The following is a 12,364-nucleotide window of genomic DNA, read 5'->3' on the forward strand; positions in this document are numbered from 1 at the left end:
TATCTACCTCATATGAGAACAAAATTAAGTTTCTTTAATGAAAGGACAAATGTTCAGGTAAGCAGCCGGACAAATGTATTCCGGTTAAGGAGAGCTTACTCTACTATCTATAAAAATAGAACAACATTTTAAATTTTCTTTAGATAAATACTTTAAGGTCAACTAATGGGATTATGTAGAGACAGGACACAGCAGGCTAGGAATTTCATTTTAAACGAGTGGTTTCCATCCTTTTTACCCCCAAGATCATTTTTTTTAATCTAAGGACAACTCGGGATCTACCCTGCCCCTTCCCCAAGGCCACGCCCCTTCCCCAAAGCCCCGCCCTGCTCACTCCATCCCCCCCCTTCCCTCTCACTCACTCTCCCCAACCCTCACTCACTTTCACCAGGCTGGGGCAGGGGGTTGGGATTTGGGAGGGGATGTGAGCTCTGGGCTGGGGCTGAGGGGCTCGCGGTGTGAGAGGGGGCTCTGAGCTGAGCCAGCTGCAGGGGGCTGGGGTGCAGGAGGGTGTGAAGGGTCCAAACTCTAGGAAGGAGTGTTGGGGTGCAGGAAGGGGTGCAGGTTCCAGGAGGGAGTTTAGGTGCAGGAGGGGGCTCCGGGCTGGGGCAGTGTGTTGGGGTGCAGGAGGGGGTACAGGGTGCTGGCTCTGGGAGGGGGGGTCAGGGATGGGGCAGGGGGTTGGGGTGTAGGAGGGGGTTTGGCATGCAGGAGGGGGTATGGGGTGCTGGCTCCGGGAGGGGGCTCAGGATGGGGGTTGGGGTGTGGCCTCCCGCCGGGCAGCACTTGCCTCCGGTGGCTCCCAGTCAGCAGTGGGCGCATCAAAGCTAAGGCAGGCTCCATGCCTACCCTGCCCCCATGCTGCTCCCGGAAGGGGCCAATGTGCTCCTGCAGCCCCTGGGGTGGGGAGGGTGCAGGGCATGTGGCTCCGTGCCCTGCCCTTCTCTGCAAGCACCGCCCCCCACAGCTCTCCCGGCTAATGGGAGCTGAGAGGGTGGTGCTTGCAGTCAGGAGCAGCGCACATGGAGGGAGACCCCTGCCCTCCCACCCCTGGGGCCACAGGGCTGCAGTGGCCGCTTCCAGGAGTGCTGTGGAGGCAGAGTAGCTGTAGGCAGCCACACTGCGCTGCCACCAGAAATCGTGATCAACTGGGAGATCCTCTAGGATAGACCAATTGATCGTGATCGACCGGTTGGTAACCACTGCTTTAAACCATAGTTTAATTCCCATCCTGCCAAGGCCCAAATGTGTGTTAGGAGTTTTAAGAACGTTTGGCAAAGACTCATGATGAGGGACACCACACCAAACAACCAATGGGGAAATGTGGAGTTCTTTTTCTTAATTAAAATAGGATGTTTCATAATCTTGCTTATTTTGCATTTGTTCTTAATAAAATTTGGTGATTTTAAAAAGGCGGGATGGTGACAAATTTAGGCCTAAAATTATGTTTGTTTCCCATATGGAAACGCTGAATTGCCTTAATCAAAATCGGGGCAGCACAGTTTCTTCTGTGTGAGAGACCTAGAATGTGTATATGTACACTCTGCTTTTTATAGAGACTATTGAAAACGACAGGACTACAAACACGGGTAAAGAGGGCAGGATATTACCCCATGTACAGCAGGACTGGAAAGTGAAAGAACACCAAGTCTAAAAAAAGTTTTAAAAACTACCATAGCTAAAAAAAGAACACACCACATTAACTTTAAACAGAGCATAATTTTGGATGGCCATGATACAATTGGTATAATAATGCCCATTTTTCTCAAATGACACAGAAACTGATAAGAAGTTAAAAATCTTTTTTTTCCCCCTCCAGTGTTGTTGTAACCGTGTTGGTAGGTTGACCTAGATCAACATAGGTGAACACTTGTTTACACAGTTCATATATTTGAACATGTAAATACATTATTCAAAGCACTGATCACCTAAACTTCCCTCATTTGCCAACATCTAAATTCTGCTAGATAAGGTTTCCAATCAGTTCTCCTCTTACAGAGCAGAGTTCTTGAAGCTGTACTGTAAACACAAATTCATATGCTCACAAAGGCTGACCTTTTCAAATTAAATGATGTATAAATTAAAAAGAAAAATGTCAGGTTTCTGATAAAGGTTGGACGTTTTGAACTTTGGACAAAGTGACAGGTATCTTCGATTCTCCTGGTGCTGGTGCTTTTGTGACTGGGTGTGCATGGGCTTTTATGTCTGCTATTCTCTCTTTAAACCTTTGCTGAAGGTACTTTTCTTCTTTGGAGTAGCTTTTAGCAAAGGCAGACATCAACAGGCATGCTGCCATTGTGGTCCCACCAATACAAAATAAGATCGCTCCTGCCAGCTTACATATATCAAGGGCTCTGTTAAACTGAATGGCATGGTTATCCACAACAACAAAATCTTCTTCCTCGAGGGCTTCGATTTTCGGTGGCACAAGAAAACCTACTACAAGAACTGTTAACCCGATCAGCATAAAAACCACCCCAGAGATGAGTCCGACCTGGAAAACAAACAAGGTTAAAAATGAATGTGGCCTCATTTAACATTTTCATTGTCTACACAAATATTTGTCAATCCTACCAGGAAGCAGACATTGTCTTCTGAGCCCTGATTCATAGAATTCAAATATGTGGATGAACTGCCATGTTGGAATTGTTTCTACAACTGATCTTTGTTTAAATCAACATACATATGGGAGTTTCCAGGAAAAAGAAATAAGCATGTGTAGAGGCTGTAAGCGTGTATCATCACTGGATGACTACCAGTTCTGTTCATTCCCTGTAAAACACCTGGCATTGGCCACTGTCCGAAGACAGGATACTGGGCTAGATGGACCATTGGTCTGACCCAGTATGGGCATTTTTATGTTCTTAACCTATTACTGCTACTAGGTGACAAAGCTCCTTCTTTAGCGCAGGTAGTGGAGGTCTGAGCTTTGGCATTGAAAGTCCTGGATTCAAACCCTGCTGATGACCCATTACATATGACCACTTCCTGTTTTCTGTCCATGAAATGTTTTATCTTGCAGAGGTTAAAAGGATGGTGTGGTAGAAGTAAGTCACAACATTACATTTCCTGCCCTGTTTAAATAATAAGTGCAAAGCTTGATTTCCACAGTATCTCTAACATTTTAGTAAATCAAGCCCGTATTGTTTCCCTGGTAGTTTGATCATACACCCACCTATGCTTTTATGAATGTCAATGGAAAGCTATGCGTGAATGTGTTGAGAGAGTCATTTCTCTACACTTTTACAAATTACAGCTAAGATTTCAAAAGTGACTTGATTCTGTGTGTTTTATTTTTTGATGCCCAATGGGATATATATGTTAAAAGGGCCTCATTTTTAAAGGGTGGATGCTCAGTAATTACTGAAAACTGGGCCTGTACCAAATAATAGTTTCCGTAGAGTGGTGAGCTGTACCTTCCAGAATGCAGAGCTCCACCTGCTAGGTGACCTCTGGATCTGAAAGTCATCTTCATGCTCCCAAATTGAAGCTGTGCAGTCCTCATAAAATTGATGCAGATAGGATCGAACTCCATAGCGTTGATAACTTCCTTCCGTGCCACTCTGCGCTTGCTTGGAGCTGCAGATATCTGCATACGAGCTCATCCTTCTCACCTGCAATGAGAGATTTCACACAAGACAGACTCAATCAAAATGGGCTGCAAATAATCCCTTGATATGAGCTCCAGAAAGAGAAGAAGCCCTGTGGAGTTCTCTCCATCCCACACTCCCAAACTAAGGGCTCAATCCTGCTAAGTGCTGAGCACTCCTGGCAGGTGTGGGGGCCCTCAACTCCTATTGAAGTCAGTAGGTGCTGAAAGCCCTTGACACCTGGCAGGATTACACCCTAAAGATAGATCTGTGAACACTCAACAAAGTTGTTTTTTTCATGTAGCGTTTCCAGTTCCATAATTCATGATGGAATATCATTTAATTTTATGTAAATTTAAAGAGACATTGCATGACTGCAGGGCTGAGTGCCTCGATCTCTGATACAAATGCCATTACTATTAGTCATGTTAGGCATTGCTTGCTAGCTTTATCTGCTAATTTGGAACATTTCACAAACTCTTCTCAATGGCTTCGTTTTTTCTTAAGCCTGTAAAACAGAGACATAACTGTGGGATTATATATAATTGTGACACAAATAGCCACGGGGGACCTGGTCATGAAGACTAGCCTTAAAATTAGTTTTTCTGAATAAAAATACACTCAAGGATGGAACATTTGTTCTACTATCTACAAATCAGAAAATGAAAATTATTACAAACTAACAAGCCTATTTTAATTTACCAGATGCAGATAGTAAATTTGTGAGGTAAAGCCTGGCCCCATTGACTGCAAAAGGGTTAGGATTTCACGCACTGTGAAAAGTAAATGCAGTGTTCTAAATTCTTTCCATTGTAATAAAGTATTAGTAAAACAAAGATTTTCTGTTTTAAATATCCAGGGCCTGACTCTGACCTCACTTATACAGGTATAACTCCACTGAATTCAGCAGTTACAGTAGTGTAAAATAAGTGCAAGTGAAATCAATCAGGCCTTTTGAAAATGAGTATGCCACTTTAATATTCATCTGTAGATGAGTATTTTAGAAGTATTATAATGCCTTTGTTATGGATTTAGTAGGATTATATGAACCAAAAGGTATGAGTGAGACCTAACATCAGCTTCAAGTAACACACCTAACTTCTTAAAACAGTGCGATGCAAGCATATCTAACCTGTTTGTTTTAACAAGGTTCTCCCACTCCAACCCCCTTTTCTTGCATTTTATAGGCTTCTAGCCCCTATCCCCTTCAGTAACTAGCGCAATATCCCAAATGCACATGATTTCACTCACTATAGAATACTAGCTCCCTCTGTGTTAAATGAGATGGACAAATACTGCATCACTCACTGAAATTATGTAAAAATCTGGAGCATGCTAATTAAAAACAATGGCAGAATTCGGCTCTTGGTAAGTACAGAAATTGGCTATGACACTAAGCCTGTAATCCACTGGTTGCTTTCATCCCTGGTTGTTTTCATGGCTCAGTGTTGAGGAATCTTATGCACTTTTCTCTGATAGTAGTAGCTTTTCTAGTCCCTGGGTATTAATGTATTCCTGCCATTATAGTCTCGTAAGAATTTGCCTCAAAGCATTCTGATATATCAAGGCCAAATGGATCAAATCCAGTATCCAGGAGGCCTGCAAGCATGTGGAAGTTCTTTGTCCAATGAGATTTGGAGCCCACTCCATGACCACCTCCTGCACTGGAGAGTGGAGGTGCTGGTGAACAAGCTTTGCAAAGCTGCCGCCCAGCGTTCCTAGATCCTCTCTGTTAAGCATCTGGACGTCTGCAGATGCAGCCCTTGACTTCAGAGTGCTTAGAGCAGCACTTCTTTGAGAAGCTCTCCCTGTGGGGAGTGGGATGGGAGTCCAAAGATTCCCATTCTCTTTTTTTCCCCCTTCAGCCTCAAGACTCTTGTTCTTCCTCCCTAGGGTGTTTCCTCACAGACCAAGCCAAAGAAATAATATTCTCATTTTTCTTACTGATTTGCTTTCTGTTGATTGGTTGAGATGGCACAGACTCCCAGCCTAATGGTCTTCAACAAGAGATTCCCCTTAGTTAGAGAGGGAGGTAGATGTCTTTAAATCAGACATAATAAAGCTGGAGGCAGCCCCCAGAAAGCAAGACAATTGTATATGATTATTGGTCATTATCCTGCCTATCTGATTCAAGAGAGAACCACACAGCTGCAATGTGTAGACTGAAACACAGAAAATAAATTAGCTGGTACATGCCTTTCTCTGGTGATAGAGTTGCATGGATATCAAGATGTCGTCTTACAAATCTTTTGGGCAACTGCAAAGCATTACTAGACAGGCATTACAAATAGGATAATTTTTTCATGCAACGCACTGTCAACCTCTGGAACTCCTTGCCAGAGGGTGTTGGGAAGGATAATACTATAACAGGGTTCAAAAGGCAGCTAGATAGATTCATGGACGATAGGTCCATCAATGGCTATTAGCCAGGATGGGCAGGAATAAGTTAATGGTAGAATCCAAAATGGACCCAGGGAATCATGGCCTCTAATCCTCTGCACTTGACTGTTTACTGCACTAAACTATAAAGTGGCTGTATGAATTACCATAGCTTCCTTATCTGCACAGCCCTTTCATAGCTAGATTCATACTGTCATATCTTCCTTCAAAGATATGACACAATAATATATTATAATATACCTCAAACTGCCTTGCAATGAGGGGTAAGCATTATTATCCCCAATTATCAGATGTGGACAATTGAGGTACACGCAAATTATTATGAGGCTTAATTAGTGTTTGTAAAGTGTCTTGAGATCACCTGAGGGTGTGCCAAAAAAAAAAGAGGTGCACACACACAAATTAAGGGATTGACTAAGGTCAATATAGAGCATCACTGGCAGAGCAGGAAACAGATTGCCAACCCTCCCATACCAAATAATCTCCTGACTCCCAGTCAAGTCCCATATCTCGCAGGACAAAACTGTCTCCTCATATAAACTGTATGTGTGAGTCTCCACTGACTTGCAACTTGTACAATCATTTTTAACTTGTGCATAGTGAGATCAGAATGGAAGTATTTTACTCGCACTTTACACAGATGTAAAGGACAACACAAGGTAGGGGAGAATGAGGCCTAATGGGTCAGTTTGACTAATGTATCTGGCTGCTTTGTTTTGCTCTGGTCATGCACAGCAGTCTCCCGGGGAAGTTAAGCTAGGTCGATACTTGCTTTGCATTAGCAGAATCATGCAAAGCAACTGGAGCATATCAGTGATTCTGGCCCAATATCTCCAGTGATCTTCATTCTCCTCTGTAATTTACTGTAGTTAATTCAAGAAAACATAAGGTAATATGGCACAGATTGACTAATTTGTAAAGATCAGCATAAATTAACTATGCACCACATTTAAAAAAAAGTACTGTATAGTTATTTTGCACTAACCACATTGTGTATCAGGAGATATGTTGTAAATTCTAATTCCTCACTGTGGGATTAACCCATGATAACCACACAACCTGCGATTACTTATTTTATATGTAGATTGTTTTCTATACTAAAACAAGTTTAGAGTGAAATCTAGAATGCTAATAGTTGCATTTGATTATTTAGGAGTTAAAATGTAGATACGTGTATCACAGAATAAAGGTTAGCAGACAAAAAAAGAAAATTTTAGTCACAAGAGTGGAGCATAGTGTTACTGTTGTGACAACTAGTTCATCAAATCATGATCTTAGAATGAAAAGAAATAAACATCTGATTCAATTTAGCCAGTGCTACTGGATGCTTTCCTGAACACCTTTATAACCCCTGCCACACACACACACTCCCCCTAGCCACTGCTCAGACACACAAACAAATAAGCTGGTACATGTGGGCAAATCTATCCTGGTCTCTGGTTCTTCATGTAGAGATACTATCAGTTCCTAGACAGAGGAAGGAGAGGTTTTCAGTCCCCAGTGGTGATTTGGAGTGGTGTAGTCTGTCTTCTGAGCTTCAACATGAATGTGGCTCTTGCTATATGAGAATGAGGCAGCGGAATTGAACAGAATGCTGAAGGGAGGTGAGGTAAAGGAGTCCACAATAAATATGTGGGGGAGTGTTCAAAGGCACCCATTTGTACCAGATCAATATAAACGACAGCTACTGTGTTGGGGTGTTGAATGTATTGGCATAGGCTTCACTTTTGTGTATGTGGGTATGAAGGGCCAGATCCTTAAAGGTACTTGGGCACCTCACTCCCATTGACTTCACTGGGAGTGAGGTGCCTAAATACCATGAAGGATTTGGGCCTAAAAGCCCATGCTTGGGGATCTTTTGCCCAAAAGTGGGGTAAACATTGTTACCCTATATCAGTGTTTTGGTCTGATCTTAGAGCTTGTATAAAGCCAAGGGACAGCTGGAGAACTTTTCACAGCATAACAGCGGACCAGTGTAATCATGATCAATCTCTACAAATATAGAGAAGTTACAATCAGAACTTCAGAACATGCAGCTGCAGTGTAGCAATCCCCTAGCAACTTTATTCCCCAGGTAAAGACTATCCTGTGTTTATTTTGTGCTTTATTACACTGCACTGATACAGCAGGCGAGGGGGTAGGAGGGTGGTGATCAGTTTTGTGACTAGATGGTTGAAACATTGAGCATATTTCAGGAGAAACTACTGAATGAATTTTCAAACTGCTTCATGCTAAATTAATTGTTTTAAGTATTAAATGTTTACCTTTTAGAAAACTGAATTTGAAAGCTATGCTAAAACAGAAGAAAATAGAAATGTGATGTTGCTCTCTGAGCACATGCACATGAATGACCATGACCCTGCAAATGTAAAACACAAATTAAAATGGGTTCTTACGTTTTAAGTCCTCCTCCTCCTCCTGATGTTAAACACTCTGACCTTTCTGTTTAAAGGCTCATCTTTCCAATCTTTACCTACAGGAAAAAGAGACCCCCCTAGAAATAGTGAATTCTGGAGTAAATAATATAGATATTGGATAATAATTAATGGGATAATCTTGATGCTTACAAAATCTAATATCCATACCTAATATTCCCTTAGGATAGAGACCAAAGCAAGGCAGACTGGGCCTGATCCAAAGTTCATTGAAATCAGTGGGAGTCTTTCCATTGACTTTAGTGGGATTTGCATCATGCCTTTTATGTACAGGCCTCTTTTCTTGTTGAGGAGTCAATTGTGAGCTCTGTCACACAGCCATACAGAGGGGAATGTGGACATAAGGCACCCCATTAATTTCCTGCCTGGGCTACACCCTTTTGTGCTCAGGGGATTGAACAGCTGCTATTCCCCAATCTGTGCAGGTGGGTGGAGCCTGACTTCAGCCAAGGCAGCACAAAGGAGGAAGTAAACTACACCAGGGAGAAAAATGGCACGAATTACTTCCCTTAGTCAAGAAGGGGGAAGCAAAGACCATATTGTGACCATCTGAGGCCCCGGGTCTGCTTTGAGATCAGTGCAACTAGGCAGTACTCTTTACTAAGGGCTCATGGTAATGCCACAGTCTCACACTTAGTGCATCACAACTTTTAAATAATGCTTCTTGCAACAGGTTAAATCTATTTTATCCTGGTGAGTAACTACAATATGATGCACCATACTGGAAATGAAAGTAACCATGATTTCAAGTTTTTTATACTTACATGCCTGTAGGAACAAGGAAAGAAGGCTATTGTTTACTTTTTCTTTGTTAAACAAGGTCAATGGCATCCCCCCAGAAAAATGTCCGAGGTACTTACTGTATAGTATAGCTCCTGTGACTATCTGTTGCAAAAGGAATTGAAACCTCTCCCCCCATTTTAATCACATCAACAATCCCCACTCATTACCCTTCCTCTGCCCCAGGAAGGCAGGTTAGCCCTTCTTTAAAGAGATTTTTTATATTTCAGTTACTAGAGTTCTTTCTCCTCCTTCTATAATTATATTCACTAAGGTATCAGCAGAATCTCAGAGATGGCTGAGGCTTAGTTTTATTTTGATCAGCCGATACACATTCCAGCTGCAGAACGCCCTCCAACAACGGAGAAGACCATATTTTCCTCTTCAGGCTAATCTACAGAAAACATAAACGACGCCTGAATTACTGCTTGTTTTTGGAGCAGGGAGAGGAGTTAATCTGCCCTTGCCACCGATGGCACCAACAAGGAGGGAAAGCAGTGCAACCCCCACAGCAACTGGTTTCCTTGCACGCTTCGGCTCTGCAGGAGGAAGTGGCCTTCAGTGCCCTTCACTGCTGCCTGGAGCGCGCTCTCCATGGTGCTGAAACCCAGCAGCGACTGCCAGGAGGCGAGCCGGCCTCACCGAGATATGCTGTCAAGCGCTTGCAAAGCATCTAGCGAAGCGGCCGGCTCCGAGCAGAGGGAGAGGGAGAGTGTGTGTGTGTGTTACCGACGCACCCTCCGCCCAGCCAGACCAATACGGTCTGCTCCCAAAGACCAAATTATGAAACGAAAACGCCCTCGGCTTGCCCTGCACCGTAGCCGGCGCGGTCTCCCAGCTGTGGAGCCAACACAGGCCCCCCTTTCCCCCTGCAGGGCTGCCTGGGGGTTAGCAAGCACGCGGAAGCGTTCTGCAGCTCCCCTCTCTCCGGGGGCAGGGCTCGGGCAGGGAGAAGGGGCTAATCTGGAAGTTCAATACCGTCCTGTGAAAGCCAGCGGCAGGAGCTGCTGTCTGGCCCGCCGGTTCCTAGCCCGGAAACGTGCCGCCTCCCCAGCGGCTCGGGGGGGGGGCTCAGCTCAGCCTCCCCCCTGGCAAAACTGCCAGGGGCAAGTGCGTCCGCACAAGCCCGGCCCCGCAGCCCCCGGACACGGAGGAGCCCCGCAGCCCTGCCCGCGCTCGGCGCTGGTTACCTGAGCCTCCCTGCTGCCGGCTGAGCAAGTGCAGCGGCGCTAGCTGCAGATCTCTCGCGCGGCGCCCATCCCGGCTCTGAGCCGCTCGCGCCGCGCTCACACACCGCGTCTCGTGTCCCCTCCCGCCGAGCCCGGCTCGCCCTGGGCCTGCGCACTCCGCCGCCGCCGCCGCTCCCGGGCGCTGCCGCGGCGCAGGGGGCGGAGCGAGCCTCGCCCGCGGCTGGAGACCCGCTCCCCCCCTCCCCCGATTGCCCCACAGGCGCTGTAACTTCCTTTCCCCATTGTTCACAGCGCCTCACAAACCCCGAAGCCCCGCCCCCTGGTGGGGGGCACTGGGGGCCCTGAGCCAGAGGTTCCCCCCTTCTCCCGTGCAGCAGGATCACAGGTCATGGGCTTGAACACAAGATGTCTGGCTTTGGCTAGGGCCCGGAAAGGTGCTTCCCAGGCCTGGAGAAGCGGGGCTGCTCTCCTGCTGCTGGGAGCCCTCCCCGACAAACTCTGTCACTCAGTATCTTGTGCCACCAGCCAGCCGCTAGGGCTCAGTGGGAAATGCAAGATCAGGGGCCTCCTCCCTGGTGGACTGGGAATCAGCAGACCTGAGTTCCAATCCTGGTTTCTGTGCCTACCCCACTGTGTGATGTTGGCCCCAGTCACTTCCCTTTTGTGCACCTATTTCATTTCCTTTGTCCCGCCGGTTTTCTTAGACTGTAAAATCTCCAGGGCCAGGACTAGCTCTCACTATCTTATAGTTTATAGCCTGCCTACAACAATGGGGTCCCCGGGGAGGGGGGGATATCTAGGCACTGCTGCAATATAAATAATAAATGATTAAGTTGTGTATCTGTCCATCTCATGGTCAACTTATGGTGTGTTAAACCCAAGGGAATCCACGCTCAGCAACACCCAAGCTTGCAGGGCTGCTTCCATATTGTGAGCATGAGGAAATTGTATCATGTGTCTTTATAATAATGATCCCAGACCAATGGTACCTCATGTATACACGGCATTGTATACCTGTGTGTGTGTGTTTAAATATGAATCACAACTTGCTATAGATTTGCTATGCATGAATCCTATCTAGTATCCACCACCCCTGTGGCACATGCAGTCAATGCCTGATAGGAGGCAAAGCTGCAGCAATCTGTAATGGGATTTCGGCTACTGGATTCACCATCCAAGCCACAGGCTGCAATGACTGTAGAGTGCCCCTCCCCCGCAGTGGTGTGTCAGGGAAGCACTGTGTGCTAGGACTGGCTCTGGTGGTGGGTTCTTGCTCATTCTCTCAGGGTCTGCTGGCTGGGGTTGGGTGGTTCACTGCTGCACTGAAAGCAGCAGAGCTGCTGGAGGGAGGCCTTGCCCTGCAATGAAGGTGGAGATGCTGCTGAAGGAGGCTTCATCAGGCAGGTTAAGAGGAGGCAGCAGTGGAGAGGGGGAATGTGACAAGAGGGAGAAGAGGTGGTGGTTCCCATGAAGGAGGTCCAGGCAGTCCCAGGACTGGCCCAGCTAAGTAAGGGCCCTAGCCAGCATAGGAAGGCAACTTTCCTATGGCTGATCCTCCCTTTCTCTAGGGGTGGGGGTGGTGCCATAGGGGTAAGTGGCCATGATTTTTATTGTCTGCTACACCCCACTTGCCCCAAAGTTCACCAGCTGCCATTACCTCAGACGTAGGACTTATTAGTGTCATAGTGGCAATGAATTTGTCAGGGGCAACTAATTAGAATACTAGTCTGGATTTCATGTCTTCAGGTTGGTTGGCAGATAATTTCTGTAGAATGGCATTGACAAAACAAAGGAGAACAGTAGTGTGCCAGTTCACCACCTGTACAACACCTTTCATGCCTCATAATCCTTTTTGGCCTCTGCTTGCTCCCTCCATCAGTGCAAATAGCACCAGTCCATTGATTTCGGTGGCATGACACCAGTTTACACCTGCCGAAGATCTTGTCCCTGGTGTTTCTGTTGGTCTGTC

General features: G+C 45.8%; 1 protein-coding gene across 1 annotated transcript; it reads right to left on the reverse strand.

Annotated features, from left to right (window-relative positions):
• Positions 1–391: 391 nt before the first annotated feature.
• NRSN1 (neurensin 1) lies at positions 392–10,528 on the reverse strand. The gene is made up of 4 exons (XM_045002926.1): positions 10,396–10,528; positions 8,387–8,463; positions 3,417–3,614; positions 392–2,494 (listed from the first exon to the last, which is right to left on the reverse strand). The coding sequence occupies exons 3-4, from the start codon at positions 3,603–3,605 to the stop codon at positions 2,096–2,098; spliced, it is 588 nt and encodes a 195-aa protein (XP_044858861.1). The 5' UTR covers positions 3,606–3,614; positions 8,387–8,463; positions 10,396–10,528; the 3' UTR covers positions 392–2,095.
• Positions 10,529–12,364: the final 1,836 nt, after the last annotated feature.

Source organism: Mauremys mutica, chromosome 2 (genome assembly GCF_020497125.1).
Source record: "Mauremys mutica isolate MM-2020 ecotype Southern chromosome 2, ASM2049712v1, whole genome shotgun sequence".
In the NCBI taxonomy this organism is placed as follows: Eukaryota; Metazoa; Chordata; order Testudines; family Geoemydidae; genus Mauremys; species Mauremys mutica.

Bases quoted from the DNA above. Each gene is read 5' to 3' on its own strand.
- NRSN1 (XM_045002926.1), bottom strand. From the start codon at position 3,605: ATGAGCTCGTATGCAGATATCTGCAGCTCCAAGCAAGCGCAGAGTGGC. The intron at 2,495-3,416 runs GTACAGCTCACC...TTTGTTTTCCAG, and splicing joins GGAGCTCTGCATTCTGGAAG to GTCGGACTCATCTCTGGGGT.